Source organism: Anoplophora glabripennis, unplaced genomic scaffold (genome assembly GCF_000390285.2).
Source record: "Anoplophora glabripennis isolate ALB-LARVAE unplaced genomic scaffold, Agla_2.0 scaffold7, whole genome shotgun sequence".
Taxonomy (NCBI): domain Eukaryota; kingdom Metazoa; phylum Arthropoda; class Insecta; order Coleoptera; family Cerambycidae; genus Anoplophora; species Anoplophora glabripennis.
Genome location: NW_019419456.1, coordinates 771037 through 787522, shown reverse-complemented (window position 1 = coordinate 787522; position 16486 = coordinate 771037). Strand labels below are relative to the sequence as shown.

The 16486-nt window shown below is 36.1% G+C and overlaps 1 protein-coding gene across 1 annotated transcript in view; it reads right to left on the bottom strand.

Annotated features, from left to right (window-relative positions):
* Positions 1–1367: 1367 nt before the first annotated feature.
* The window catches only part of LOC108910615 (proline dehydrogenase 1, mitochondrial), a 55196-nt gene continuing 40077 nt past the window's right edge, over positions 1368–16486 (bottom strand). The window contains exons 2-10 of the mRNA XM_018715296.1: positions 11326–11534; positions 11082–11263; positions 7411–7475; positions 7141–7319; positions 5431–5605; positions 4973–5215; positions 2746–3031; positions 2476–2683; positions 1368–2421 (exon numbers count right to left, since the gene is read on the bottom strand). Of these exons, the coding sequence (XP_018570812.1) occupies positions 2478–2683; positions 2746–3031; positions 4973–5215; positions 5431–5605; positions 7141–7319; positions 7411–7475; positions 11082–11263; positions 11326–11534 (1545 nt within the window). The 3' untranslated portion in view covers positions 1368–2421; positions 2476–2477. The remainder of the gene's footprint in view (positions 2422–2475; positions 2684–2745; positions 3032–4972; positions 5216–5430; positions 5606–7140; positions 7320–7410; positions 7476–11081; positions 11264–11325; positions 11535–16486) is intronic.

Genomic DNA, 16486 nt, shown 5'->3' with positions numbered 1-16486 from the left:
GAGTAACAAGATATTTTTATCATTCTCCCCTCACTCGTTCGTAGCATTTCTTCCTTCAAATGACCTTGACAAAGTGCCCAGAAAATCCCATCGATTCTCAAGGTCAACATCTTATTCCGAGGTTGCTTTAAGGGCGACGAATCATTTAAACTCGTGACCTTGACCAAGGTCAAAGTTATGATCACATCCGGATGTAAAATTTTCTGCTGAATCCATTTCTAAGGTTAAAAATAGGGGGTCCCATTTAAAATTCCGAAGTTGACCTTCAATGACCTACACAAGTCTGGTTTTTCGTTATTCGTTTTAAAAATGTTAAATTTTTAAGGCCTACTATTCCAACTCAGGCCTTAACTATTTTTGTAATTTCTAAAACTAATTTTCCAGAAGGCCTACTGCACCTATACAGGCCTTAACTATTTTTGGTCATTTTTAGAATAAATTTTCGCAATTCTTTTTGGTTTTCCGTTATAAAAACATAGGTTTTTCAAGGTTTATTGCACCTACACAGGCCTTTACTATTTTTTTATTATCTACTTTAAAAATGTAAAATTTTCAAGGCCTACTGCCTACAAAGGACTTCATTATATTTTCTTGACTTCTATAAAAATGTAATTTTCCAAAAGACGTTTTGTGTGTGTTCGCAAAGGTCTTAACTATTTTTTGGTTATTTAACAATAAAGCCCAATTTTTTGTTTTTTAAATTTTCTTTTATAAAAACAGATTTTCAAGATTTTCACTGTGCCTACACACGCCACCATTTTTTCAGTTATCTACTACAAACCTATGATTTTTGCAAACCTTACTGCGCTTACATGCCATAATTATTTTTTCGTTTACTCACTATAAATATTTTGCCTTTAACACTGGAAGCCCAGGAATAGTGCATAGGCCTTCAACATTTTATCAGTTACTACTATAAAAAAGTTTTGTGTTTAAACATTGAAAGCCTGGAAATTGTAACAAAAGCATTAATTTTCAGCAGAGGCGTTTACTATTTTTTTTTTGTTACTTTGGTATTTCTTATTCTCGTTACAACTCAAATTATCAGATTTGATTGAAATCCTCACAAGAAATAATATTTAAATTCCAGAAAATTCACTTACCTTTTGAAAACTATCGTACTATTCGGAGAAGTAGGTGATTGCAAACAAAAATATTAACACTGATAACCTTTATTAGAATTGTACTTATTGTCAGAACATCATATTTAAGGACACATTTTTATAGTAACTTTTAGCATCAACATGTTGTCTAACCCTGACAATCTCTTTCATTAATAAAATAATGCTGTGGAAAATAACTTAGAGAACATGTCAACGCGACTTCCAACACACTCCTACATACACGCTTAAATAAAAACAAAAACAATATTTTAATCGGATTTATTTTCATACACACCAAAAAACTAAACAGTTTTTAAAAAAATACTAAAACGGTAAAAGGGTTCTTAACATTTCTCTTTCAATATGAAAAACTACCAAATCACAGGCTACAAAACTACATTTCGGTACTTCAAGCGAAACAAACCTTCGTTAAAGTCGAAATTGACAAGTTTTTCAATTATAACAAATATCGGGACTGAAATTTCAATATCTAATATCAACAGATTCATGTTTCAGGTAAATAAAACTTACAAAATTACCTCTGATCAATTTTTAAACCTTACTCACGCTACTGTTTAGGATTAAAAATCAATCAAAGTCCAGGGGAACTTCGAAACGAGCAAGTCGAGGTGCGCTAAAATATCCAATTTATAAGAGGAAAAAAATTTCAAGAACGAGGCATTTAAAAATGGCTCGCACCGGGCTCCCTTCCAGTGAAAATTTTTGAAGCCTACAGCGGTTGCGCAGGCCAAAGCGTTTTTCGCGGCTAGCGTTAATCAGGCCGTAGCCATTTTTCCGGCTACCGCGTGAGGAAGAATAGAGGGAACCACTGGCGTTCAAGTTGATTAACTTTTAAGGAAATTTACACCAATTAACGAACATTCATCCACAATTACAGCTGTACAGAATTTTAAATTTATCGACTAACTATTGTAATCGTTTTACTAAGCAGTTTTTTTTCACGTTTTTTTCGTCTGCGTGACGTGCCACCACCCACGGGTTAAATAAATAAGTTATACTCTTCCAATAATACCCAATTGTCTTACAACATTTTAGTTGTTTACCATTTATTTCTGGGACGTTGACGTCAAGGGGGTACAAAAAAGTGATTTAAATCACAGTTTGGGGAGATTGCGCGATTTAGACCGCGTATTTCTCCCCGGGTGTGTATGAGCTGAACCATTTATACACGCAGGCATTTTTTAAAAAATAATTCATAGATGGACTCGTCTTTTTAACTACTTATCTACAAATATGCACGCCGCCGGCTAAAAGTGGGCGACGTCTCAAGTACATTCGAAGGGTGTGGATGAGAATCCTACAAGAAGAGATGAATTAACAAACGAATTAGGGATTCGTGACTTAACCTTACTTTTAGACTGGAACGTAGTTTCCCTTGGGAGTGTACCAGATCTGGCCGGTGAACAGACGCCTAATTAGTTCCTTGGCTAGCAGTCTTTTCTCCTTTTTAATCTTCTTCAGTACACCTTTGTTCTCGTGGGCCCTCCTGGAGAGGTACGGTAGCACCTCGTTCACGGGTCCATAGGGGATATACTTGTAGGCGGAATACCCCGACTGACCTACAACAACAAAACGGTACATCGAATTTAGAAGTTCTCCGACCTTAAAGACTATTTCTCACCTAGCGGGAAGGTGATGTAGTCACACATGGCGAACAGCTGCCCGAAACAGATGACCTTGTCGCCAGGTTCGATGCGCAACTCCTTCATCTTCTCGATGGCGAAGCGGACTGTGTCCTCGTTGTGCGACGCCACCATGATGGCGATCTTCTTGTCGTCCCCCTTCTCCTTGAAGGCATTTATCCTCCTCAGGCACTCGGTGAACGTGTTGTGGTACATTTCGGTGGTGGCCTCGTACGTGGGGTTCGTGGGGTCCGGGTAGCCCATCGCTGCCGCCCTGGCCCGTTCCTGCAAGATTTTCTCATTTCAAAAGTTTTTACATAAAATTTTTTACTTAGTTCTTTAACAAACAGACGAGGTAGATGTTATGAGTTGAGATAATGACGATGGTCTAATATTAAATTAAAAAGGCATTAACTTCTATAGAATTGTTTTCCGCAAAGTATTATAACAAACAAGTATTGCATGCAACACTAATTAATTATATATAAAATTATTTATAATCATGATTTACAGTATAATTAAGTTTATGTTACCATAAAATTTTAAACACACATTAAAATCTTAAAGATTCGTTAAATAGTATTAAAATTACTATATTCTGTGGTATTTGAAAAAATAAGATAATTTTCGCTGGGACTGGGTTCTGTAAATTTATCCACTGTGCAGGTACTACCAATAATTAAGAAAAAATATTTTCTTGCCATACGGACCAAAGATGTGGACAAACAACAAAACAGAAAAATCTTTATAATTTTGTACAGGGTGTTCTACACATAAGCCCCAGTTTAGCGAATTTTGAAGGACATTTTCTGGAATTTTTTAAATGAAACACCCGGTGTTTGTATTATTTACGAAAGTTGTAAGTAATTAACATATTAATCCAAAAATAAAATAATTTACTGTGCGTTTCATTTAAAAAAATCGAGAAAATATCCTTCGAAATTCGCTAAACTAGAGCTTATGTGTGGAACACCCTGTATAAAATTATAAAGAATTTGGTATTTTGTTGTTTGTCCACATCTTTGGTCCGCATGCCTACAAAATATTTTTTCTGAATTACTGATAGTACCTGCACAGTGGATAGATTTATAGAACCTTGTCCCAGCGAAGATTATCTTATTTTTTCAAATAACTTGGCTTCACCACATCAAATACAAAAAAAAAAGACATCGGTGGAAAGAGAATTTTCTGTAGAATATAAATTTGTAAAAATAGTGTTCCATTTAAGAAAAACCACCTTAAAGATGCTCTGCCCTAATGCATCACCCTGTACAATTCAAAATATTTTTAAAATGTGAATTTTTTTAAGTACATCACTTCCACAAAACATTTCTTTTCAAATCTTTATAATAAGGGCGATATTGAACTTTGTCACATTATTGGGCTACCCTGTATATATATATTTTTTTTCAAACAAATTTATACCAATAATAGCCATCATTCTCCAAAAGTTTTGATAACACCAAAGAAATTTTGTCATATTGAATGTTGAAAGCTTGTTGCTTGGTAGTTGCTCAAGTATATAGTATATACAATGTGAATGCGGGAAGGAGATATGATAAATATATCCCTTATTACAAGAAGGAAGTAACATGAAAGGGGCTTAAGGCTCAGCCAACCCCAAAAATCCGCCATTGCCCAACATGCGCGTTAGATGCGAGCATACACAATGGCATCGACCATACCGCATACGAACGTGAGCACCCCAACTGCGCAGACGTGGAGTCGCGTACGAACCCGGAGCCACGCCCTCTACCACACTCTAGACGACTAGAGCCGCGCGCGGCGACACATTTCATCGGTGACGCAGGCGCGATCTCACTCCCGCCACTGTACTGCGCAGGCAAGATGCGCGCAACAACACCGTTGCTATAAGACTTGTTGCCTAAATTATTGAATCAACATAGCGCGCTCCGACATTTGACAGTTGCTATTAGAAATTAACTTCAACTTAGGAGACATTATTAACATCTTTTTTTGACGACATGTGTATAGCAGAAATATCTGTTGCATGATTTTAAACAAAACAGTACACATTATTCCGATTTGTAGCCAGAAGCATAATGGCAATACATGTTACGACTGTCTGACAGTTCCAAAAAGCCGTCAGAGTGTTAAGGCATCAACCAATAACAGCAAGTATCACCTTGTTGATGACATTGCTAGGCAACGACTATCAGTGGTGATGCTGCATTACTGGCAGTAATGGTGTCCCTGCTCACTTACCTGTTCGAGATAGGCGCCACGCACGAGCTTTGCCCCGAAGAAGAAGTTCTGACGTTTGGCCTGTTCCAAATCGGTTGTCACCTCTGACAGGGCGTTTCTAAGGTAGCACTGGTACGTGTTGAAGACTATCGCTTTATCTTTGTTGTACTTCCTCATGAACTCCAACGTGATCCGCGTGATGGCCGGCTGGAAGTAGGTTTGTTCGGCATCCACCATGATGCGCACGTCCATCTCCTGGGCCGCCTGCAACGAAAACGTCAGCATCATATTACCCGGCGAACTACGTCTGCTCTTAGTCAGGCCGGGGCGTCTTGCGACGCTGGCCTACTGGGTGAGGGGGCATCAGGCCCGGCAGCGTCTCCCATACCGGCACACTCTCTCACTAAGACAAGCCTACCACACTAAACAGGCCGGAACAGGGTAAAGGGGGTACTCCCGCATCAAGCTGTTTCACTCACTTTGACAATGGTGTTCACCCTCCTGATCATGTTCCGGAACATCTCCTCCTCTTTCGTCGACAGCTGAGTTATCAGTCTGGTCATCCGGCCCGTTTTTAGGTCGGGCACCCTGAACGTAGTGCTCAGCTCCTGGTTATCGTCGATGATACCGGACCACGGGAACAAGTGCAGGACGCTGTGGTAAATAAACAAATGAATATCAGGGAGTGTCAACTTGAAAATAGCGGTTATTCAGTTCGTGTTTCTAGAAAATGCTTAGCGGTGGGCTGTTCATCGGGCTGATTTTTTGTCTGGACTAAAATTATATGCGGGAAATTAAAATAGAAAATGAAGCGAGATATCGCTAGCGAGTATTACTATTAAAAAATTTCATTTACAAAAATTACACTTGGTAATAAATACTCACTAGTAATTTTTAACTAATGATATTGTAGGAAACAACTACTCTGCGGACTACAGTCCCGTACAGTATTGAATTACACCCCTCAATATCTAGCTAAGATCATTTGGTGGTAGAATCACCAGACAGATTGGTTTTAAATTTATTAGTTCTCAAATACATAGGTGAGACGACCAACCAAGGATTTAGCTACTTGGATGCCTCATATAATGGCATGTTTTCAGCATGTAGGTGAGATATAACCTACAAAGTATGTCATAATTGTGTTTGCTATTCAATGTCTTCTGACATAAAGCACTGTGTTGTATCTGCTGGCAGAGAGTGACCTACTGATTTGTTGGTTGTCTTGTTTTTATAGTATCTACAGATTATATTCCAGTGCAAATTAATCCATAAATAAATCAAACTACAGTTTTTTCTATTCTTAACCTGATAAAGCAATTTTATGTATTCCCTGCATGCAAATTTTAATGTGCCATTTATTTCGCACAATGTTCCGATATGCTCAGCTTATTTCTATTTTTGTTTACCATGTACAAAAAGGTACTGAGGCTGCATGGTGTCTTCTTGAAATAATGCGTGTCAGTGCGCGTCATAAGCGTATAAGTTAGAAACATGTTATTATTTTCATATTTGTTATTCCAATAAGTCTTGCTAAAAGTGGAATCCTGTGCGGGTGTTCATGGCCAATTTGATAGTTAAAGTAGTCATAAATGATCAAATTTAATAGATCAAGAGCGTTTTATGATAAACAATGTATATGAGGGAATTCGAGTATTAAGCGCAGATGTGTTAGTGAGTGATGCTCTGGATATGTACAGTTCTTTAGCAAAAGTGTCTCTGAGGTATGTTTATACGACCATGCATCGCGTCCCTCGCACGCCTTACTCCCTTCGACATAGTTAGTGCCAGTACTACTATTTTGTTACGAGTAAAGTAGGCCACTCTGCTAGTAGGTACAAAGCAATGCTTTGTGGCAGTAGGCATCGAGTAGCAATGACAATTAAGATACGATTAACTTTGCAGGTTATATCCCGCCAACACTTACTAGGCATCTGAATTACTAGACACAAACAGTGAGTGTTTCAAAAAGAAATAAATTTTCTTTTGTTCACTGAAAAAATATTTATCTGGTCACAATGAATGCAGTAAAATAACAAATCTAACAATTTGAAGCACATTTTCCTCTTTCTAAAAATCACTTTTCTGTGTAGAATTCACAAGTTTTAACCATTCTTAAATCACAAAAAGCAATTTTAGTAACGAAAATCATTTATAATATTAGCTATGAATAATAATCTTTCTCTTACCCCTGTTTATCGTACGTAACTTGCTTAAGGAACTTCCTGAGGGACTCTTTGTCCTTTATCTTGTCGAATTTCGCTTCGAGATCCTCGTGTTTCATGTGATGGGACAGCACGTTACCCTCCCCTCCCACTATTTCAGTCATATACTGGCGAGCCCTCATGATCACCTCCGACAGTTGAAGCTGAAATTAGAACGAAAGGTACTTTAACTTTACGAAAGCCTGTACAAAAAAGTCACGTTTTAGATTTTTTTTTTAATAAAAAGTAGCTTACCAACAGCTGGGGCCTGCCCAGAGCTGTCAATTTGATGGCTGTGATGCCAGTGCCGTATGTTGCACCTGTAATTAAAGAGGAACAGCAATTATACTGCGTCTAGGGCTGCGCACCCCCACCCAGAGTCGGATCCGATCAAAGGCCTACATGGGCAAGTTGGCAGAGCCGTTAGACATTTGATCGGATTGTTATAGCGGAAGCTGTTCCTACAAAATAATGGGATACAAAGCGAAAAGTCAAACTAGATACTATGGAAAATTAACGAAGGCTCCCTAAAAGCCAAAAAGTTTACAGCGGGAAGTCTCATGTAATACCATAAATGTTCTTGTCGGACAAGTTCCATTTCTTCGATAGAAATGAACAAGTATAGTTTGTCATAGAAGCGTGAAATTTTAGAAATACAGTATATTCGGGGAAGGTATCAATAATAAATAAAGGGTAGTATGAAATGCGAATAAGATAATTATATTTTGTTAACGAATTCAAAGAAGTTATTATTTTTATATAATTTCTTCATTACTTACAATGTATGTGTTCCAGATTTAATGAATCCCCCCTCCCCCCATATTTCTCTCTTATTTTAAATTTAAATTTGTTCTCATTTTGGTACGAAATAATCACCTGCAAAGCAATTACTCTGATAAAATTAAATTTTGGTTTTAGTTACAGAAAAATATACAAGCAATTTTTTCACGTTTATTGAAAACATTCACAACAAAATAAATGCATAATAAGAAATAAAATGATTTTAATTACCATTAACTTTATACAATTAAGTAGTAAAAATATTTAAAATCTTTTAATTAATTACTAAAGCTCGGGACTTGGTTGGATGATCATAGCCAAAACCCTGAACTCTATTAATTACATGGGTACAAAAAAAAAGTCCAAACCTATTTCTGAAGGAACTTGATCCGCTGAATACGATCTTCAATACGTCAACAACATTCATGACTTGCTGATGAACTTTGGAGAAAAGTGAAATTTTTGGATGAAAATGCCTAAATATAGGTTAACTGATATTTTCTTAAATTTTTTCCGAATGCCATTAGTACAATTTACCCATGATCTCTACATTTCCCAGAAAACCCACTATTTGGGTGAAAACTGGTCCAGATATGGGTCAAAATTGATTTATTCCTAAAATTTGTTCAAATTTGTAATTTTCGTAGTATTTTGGGAAGCTGAACACGATGCCGTTAGTAAAATTTGCCTATGACGTCTACATTTCTCAGAAAATTCACTATTTGGGCGAAAACTGGCCAAATACAGGGTGTTAGAAGTTTGACTGCCTTAAATTTAACAGACGATAGAATACATTAAAATAAACAAAAAAACCTTATATGACATGGGTACTAAACTCAACCATTTCCGAGAAAAAAGTTATCAAAACCTCTAACTTGAAGTACAAAAGTTCGATTAATTAAGGAATATTGACTTAGGTGCGTGCATAGAATACCATAAAATGCAATGTTTATCACTTTTTTGAGCATATGTTGTAGCTTGTTTTTTAATTGTGCGTTTAAAAATTACTGAATCTCGCTTTTTGGTAAACACCTAAATTATTTGTAATACGTATGATTATTTGGATGAAGTGAATCTTTGGGTACTTGAATTACATATTTTTCAAATGCATAGTTTGATTAAAATTAAGTTCCTGTTTTAAGAGATTCATAATTACTAAAATTCGAGCTAAAATTTGAACACAACACTATCTTCATACTACAAAATCGATACATTTTATTTTATTTATTTGAAAACTAGAAAACAATTGTCTTGAAATTTACTAAATGTTTCACAATAATAGTTGTTTACATTTTTTCCGTAGGACAAGTCTGCCGCATGCACACGTGGTGTGCATCAGCAGGTTAAGCGTTATTGTCATGTCGTGATGAAACTCCCCAACATTAATACGCTCTGTATTTTGAAAACTGTGAATCTACGCCCCTGTAATATTACAACTTTTTTTGTTCATTTATGATTATTCAATCTCATGCTGAAGTAATGGCAGTCAAACTTCTTACATCCCGTGTATCATTTTCATAGTACATACAATTTTCTATTGGTTCATTTTTAGAAAATAAAATCCTCTGCGGTAATAAGCAATATAAATATAAAAGTATAGTTTCCAATATAAACATGGTACTAATGGTAATGTAAGCAATATCAGTATTCAATGTTTAACCCTAACCCCTGGCTGTATATTAACTCTAACTAAAACTAAATATTTTTATTCCAAAGATAGAAACATTGTTTTGCAGGTAGTTATTTCTTACAAAAACGTGAAAACTTTCTGATCTAAAATAACTTTGAGATAAGGGTGGCTGCATAAAAAGTGAAACGCAGTGTATAATATGAAATTAGAAGTTATGTGTTAAAAATTATTATTTTCTTGAGATCCTCTCCAAGTGGGCAACGCACTTGTCACACGAATATTCCGGCCTGTATTTTAGGACGCCTCGAAAGCACGTGAAATTCTGTGTCACGGTATTATTATTGGTACCTTGCCACGGCAAAACATCTACTTTACAGAATTACTCCATACTTATCTGGTCGGTTAATAAAATTTAGCATTTTCCCAATTTCCGATACATTTACCTACTCGTATAACCGAGGTATTACCAAGACTTGTTACGTCTGCAAATTTCAGTACTGTGTGCATAATATGCGACCCTTCTCCTGACTAAGACTACTTTACCTGACGTCGTCTTCTGAAAATCTAGGGAAAGAAATAACACAGACTCATAAATAAACACAGTCCCAAACGATAACTGATTCTGTGGATATCATAAGGAAAATAAAACGGTGTGTGAATCAAACAAATACTGCAGTGAGGAAAGACTGTGCAAATATAACGTAATTTTTTTTTATAATAAACAAATAAAGTGATAAATGACTAAGCTATGTAAGTATTTGTATTACAAATAGCAAGGTAGAAGTGCACGTCATTATCTTGGTAAAAAAAAGTACAACTATGTATAACAAAATATCTGAGCCAAGGTCTGATGGTAGTTGGCACCAATGCGCCGTTTCGCGTCCAAATCACATCTAGTAACGCTTTATGTGACTTCTTTCATTTGTCTTTGTCTTGAACAAGGCTGAGATTAATGCCTTCATACTGTTAATATCAAATGGAATACTGCTAAAAACAAAGGAAACAAAGCTTTCATTTTCATTTAATTTTAAATCTAAGTTTCAGTAACTGTTTAGAGCATTTTTCAAATTTTTAAGTAGCTTGGTTGAGGCTCGTTGGGTATTAATAGTTTGTGTTGGCAATCTTGTGAAACAGTTGGATATCAAAAAACAAACTAGATCCATCAATCACAATTGTAATCTAGTGCCAAATATTATTGTCTAGGTCTAGATTATAAAGGCATCAGTGCTTCGTGTATGACGTCAGTACAGTGCTGACAAATACATAATTCAGTAGAGAAATAACACAGATGTAATATCGTATAATAAATTTTCGCGTTTAAAAACCACTGACCAGTAAGTTTTGATGAAATATGTATTCGTTTTCTCACTATCTCTCCCAACATCAAATAAGTAACACTCTCAACCCTCCCGATCTGAACCCTATCGCCGCGCGTAAACGAACCAAGCAAACCATAAGTGACATAACTAAAAACAATGGCGGACGACGACACAGAGGCTGCGACGCCCGAACTAACCTGCAATGGCCTCGAGGCATTTGATGAAGGTCTCCATGTTCCTCTCGCAAGTCGCCTCGTTGAGGTAGAAGTACGTCCTGGCCGATTGCACCTTGTACCTCCTGTCGGCGAACGTCTTGTCTACGTGATACTGCTTCAGGGAGCCCTCGACTTCAGGTTCGCCCGCTTCTGGCACGGAAGACCTGAAGAACGGAGCGTTTTTAGTAAAATTGGCGCCCAACGTGGGGCCGAACGGCCGACTTACTCGACTTCTCGTTTCTCGGCCTCCTCCTGCGACAGATCCTCTTCCACCGAGTAATCAAGGATCGGTTTCACACCGAAGGACCTCAGCCTCTCCAGCTTCGGCCGGATTTTGTACTCGTCCTCGCCGGCCACGAAGTGGCCGTAGAAGGTCGCCTTCATCAGCGCTATGAAGAGTTTCTCTCCTAGCACGCTCCTGGCTAGCTTCATTAACTGTAAAATAAATTAAAACATTATTTTTCTAATACGATTTAAAAATGTCTTTTAAATCTCTTCTTTGTTTGAATAGTAGAAGACTATTTTTAGAAAAAAATATATAGTGGGAAGAATATTGTATGCATATCAGTACAGTGTATACAGGGTGATTCATTAACAATGGGAAAGTCGAAAGCTGAAGATACTACACGTGAAATGGTGACCATTGGCGCAAACATGCCTTATCCGAAAGTTGATAGTTTCGGAAATACAGGGTGTTGAAAGTTAAAATTTTAAATCGTTTTTTTGCGATTATTCTGAAAATATGTAGGTTAGGAACTTGAAAATTTGTGAAACTATATTTTTTTAGGCGACGAATAAGATGCGTGTTGTAATTTCAGCATTGCTCATAGAGGGCGCCACTTACGACCAATTTTACCGAAAATTTAGTTAATAACTTTTTACCCTGTATATTTAACATGAAACTTGATTCAAAACCTGAAAGAGCTATCATTTTTCCATTAATTATGTACTCTTGTTTCATTTCGGTATCTCGATCCGTTTTCGAGAAAAATCGATTTAACGAACACTATGTTTTGATAATATGAGAAATTAAAAGCGAAACAAACCAAGTGTTTCTTCGTGTTATTACAACAATTAACAATAAAACAAATAAAATACGTAATTATGATTTAAAGTAATTGTTCGAAGAATCCACCGTTGACACTGATACACTTTACACGTTTTCTGAGAGATCTTCGAGTTTGAAACAACATATTGGGATTGCGTCTGACTTCGTTGGCAGCGATTTGTATTCTTTGCCACAACTCTTCACACGAGCCAATAGATTCTTTGTAAACTATATCTTTCATTCGAGACCAAATAGAAAAATCAAGAGGATTGAAGTCCGGACTTCTGGATGGCCAAGCAAAAATGCTTACATGGCCAATCCAGCGATTTGGAAAAACTGCATCTAAATATGCACGCACTGGCCAAGAAAAATGCGGTGGAGCTCCGTCGTGCATGAACCACATGTCTCTTCTTAAATAAAGTGGAACTTCTTCAAGCCGTGGAAGCATTTTTACTTGGCCACCCAGAAGTCCGGACTTCAATCCTCTTCATTTTTCTATTTGGAAGAATCTATTGGTTCGTGTGAAGAGTTGTGGCAAAGAATACAAATCGCTGCCAACGAAGTCAAACGCAATCCCAATATGTTGTTTCAAACTCGAAGATCTCTCAGAAAACGTTGTGTAAAGTGTGTAAATGTCAACGGTGGATTCTTCGAACACTGACTTTAAATCATTATTACGAATTTCATTTGTTTTATTGTTAATTGTTGTAATAACACGAAGAAACACTTGGTTTGTTTCGCTTTTAATTTCTCGTATTATCAAAACATAGTGTTCGTTAAATCGATTTTTCTCGAAAACGGATCGAGATACCGAAATGAAACAAGAATACACAATTAATGGAAAAATGATTGCTCTTTCAGGTTTTGAATCAAGTTTCATGTTAGACATACAGGGTAAAAAGTTATTAACTAAATTTTCGGTAAAATTGGTCGTAAGTGGCGCCCTCTATGAGCAATGCTGAAATTACAACACGCATCTTATTCGTCGCCTAAAAAAATATAGTTTCACAAATTTTCAAGTTCCTAACCTACATATTTTCAGAATAATCGCAAAAAAACGATTTAAAATTTTAACTTTCAACACCCTGTATTTCCGAAACTATCAACTTTCGGATAAGGCATGTTTGAGCCAATCGTCACCATTTCACGTGTAGTATCTTCAGCTTTCGATTTTCCCATTGTTAATGAATCACCCTGTATAATTAAATTTAAAAAAACCACTAGGTAACATAAATTATTATTTATTTATTTATTTATTTATTTCAGTTTTGCTGATAACTAATGCTCATTCTTGAAATTTTGACACATTGAGGGTGAATCAATGGTAAGTTTTATTTTCTTTTTGCATGATATACAGGGTGATTCACTCATAAATGTCATTAATTTTAACCACGTATTCGGAAGGCCTAATAAAGACAGAAAATCGATAGAAAAAGAAATTACTCGACCTTTTAAAAGACAAGCAGATTATCCCTTAACTCTCGCTAATTCGGCGCCCTACTTCGCATATTTTCTGACTAGGAATGCACCGGCGAACGTTGAAGCGAAACGGCTGATTTCCTCAGTCAGTCGTCTTGAATTTTGCAATTGGTTTCAAAATGAAAGCACAGCAGATCCCGACTTTATAAACAAAGTGTTATGGACGGATGAGTGTTGTTTTAGCTGTACTGCCATTTTAAATAGGTAGGTATCATACTACTCTTTGAAAAGCAATAAGTGATTAGGTATACGTACTACAAACTGAATAATTAATTATTAATTAATTAATAACATAATCCTAAAAATTCATATTCAATAGCGAAAGCGTTAACAATATTAAAAATATTGTAACAACCTAACATTCAAAAACAATTATTATCCTTATAGATTTGTTTTTATTAACAAATAAATAATATTTAAAATGTTAAAAAATATCTTATTCATTCATGAGACCTGTTTATGCTACGTCGTTCACTACGCATTAAAAACGCAGTAAAACCTAGGCTAGTGACCGAATAATACGGTAGGTCAAGATTCACTCTCGATGAACCTTTGTGGATCAGCGGTCAGGACAGTTCTGAAAAGGGTTTAAATAATGATTTTTAAAACATTTTTTTTCAACTTAAATATGCATTTTAATTTATTTTAATCGTATATTCGTATTCTTCTCATTTTACCCTATCTTTCTTGAAAATTAATGACACTATGACGGAATAACCCTGTATAAAACAGTTATTTTTGCTTTTTGAGCGCAGCGAATAAAAAAATTATCCGAGAATGCAAAAGTGACTTAATCAAACAATATTCGAAAGCTGCTTCAAAATACTGTTACAGTTGGCGAAAGAAATTGTGAAATTTACAATAAAATTTAATTTGAAGTTTAAATCGAAAAATGTATCGATCAGATATTGTATACCATCGACAAGTTATTATAGAAACTAGACAAAGTAACAATAGTCATTTAGGTTTGGTTATTGACAAAAAAAATTCTTTTTCCTCTTCTGAACAATTGACATATTCAAGCTTATTCCATTCTTACACCAGGGTCTGCAATTATAGATAACATTTCGAAAAATCAATGTTTTTTCACTATCAATGACGTTTTGTAATAACGTTTCCTTTTAAATCTGTTTGCTATTGCCTGCTTCTGTAGCTGGTGTTATAAAATATATGTGCGACCAAGCCATGTGGGCTAGCCGTTGAGTGGTATGACGTCACAACGTGGCTTCCGTGCGTTTTCCTGAGCTTCCATTTTATTGATTACTTCGAGGGGGAGATTGTTGAACGTTAATTGTGACAAAGCTTTCTGAATATGAATTAAAAATGAGCCCATTTATTATCGAAAATTAATTCCTGTTCTTTTCGGAATACTGTACACGGAACAGGTACAAATGAAAATGTAAAGATGGTCCACCGGAACAGTTTATTTTATTCTCTATTCAACTGAAAATTGATATTGGACCTGTACTGGTTGAAAGAACAGAAGTAGGGAAAGTAATTTTATAACTACTTATAAAATAAAAAGAAATCGATGGATAAAACGTATATCGATACCAATAAAAATAGTGTTAAAAAGTCTTTCTTTACATTATTTCCTGTACAATAACAGTCGGGGTCGGAATTAGGAGCAAAAAGCAGCTGTTAATATCGCGTCGTTGAAATTTTTAAAAGAACTGCGGAACAGTTGGGAGCAGGAGCAGATTTTTCGGAACAGGCTCTTTTTGAAACCGGATCAGTATGTAGGTACCTGTCTCCATAAAAAACGTTGCTCCAGCCATCCCTAATGGAAACTAAAAAATCTAGGAATTCCAAAGGAAAACTCTACCGATACCCCGCCTTAGCATTTTGCCGCTTCTCGCGAACAGCGGACCCATACTAGAAACAATGTCCGCCGTCCAGAGTGGACTTCATGGTCCTACGGGTTCGCACCTGGCAACAAACTCGCGTTTTCCACCTTTTAAAAGGTTAACACGTGAGCAGAGAATTCAGCGTTGTTCGCGAATACGCTGGGAATCGATCGGGGATGGCGCTGAAGGCCTTGGGTTTCGAACGGCCGATACGTGGCGTGACATCGGGGGGTAGCCAATCGATACCACCCTGACGCGACGGGGCGGCTCGGCAGGGATGGGGAGGCAAGTACTGTATTAGCTACCATTCATTATGGTTTTATTGCCCTTTTACTAGTTTTAACACGGTGATTATTGAGGTTTGTAGAGTCACAAAATAGAATAGATAAATTGGCGCACGTTTCATTCTTTAAAAAGGCGCTGATTTATTTGTAAATTCAATATTGATTGGTAAAAAACGTTTTTCTTTTAATTTTTTTATGTGGCAAAAGATAAAAGCTTTAGGTTTTTTTTAATAAAAAAATTTATTACACCATTGTGTCCGGAATTTCTCAAAATAAATGCATAAAAATGTTTACAGAAAATTTTATTCAAGTAATAACTAAATTTCGTAAAAGATTTTATATATTTTTAAAAAATTTCGTAAACGCCCGTTTCAAAGCAGTAGATAACAGTGACGTAATAGTTTTTCTGTTAAAAATAAATCGAGTCGTTTTCAATTTCAGACTTATAAATATAAGATGGACTGACTTTAAATGTGTATATACAGTGTCCCAAAAATACCCGAACCACCCCGATAACTTTTCAGTTTCGGATAATACAGGGTGTTTCTAAAATATGGTTCCAAACTCAAACTGCGTTTATAACTCAATAAAATAAGCCAAAAAGTTCCTATTAACATGTGCCCTAAAACGCACCCTTAGGAAGTTATATGCCATTAAAAGGGCTCAAACAAAACTGTTTTTTTTCTTTTAAATAAATTGCAGTTATGAAGGATCCGATCATTTAATAAA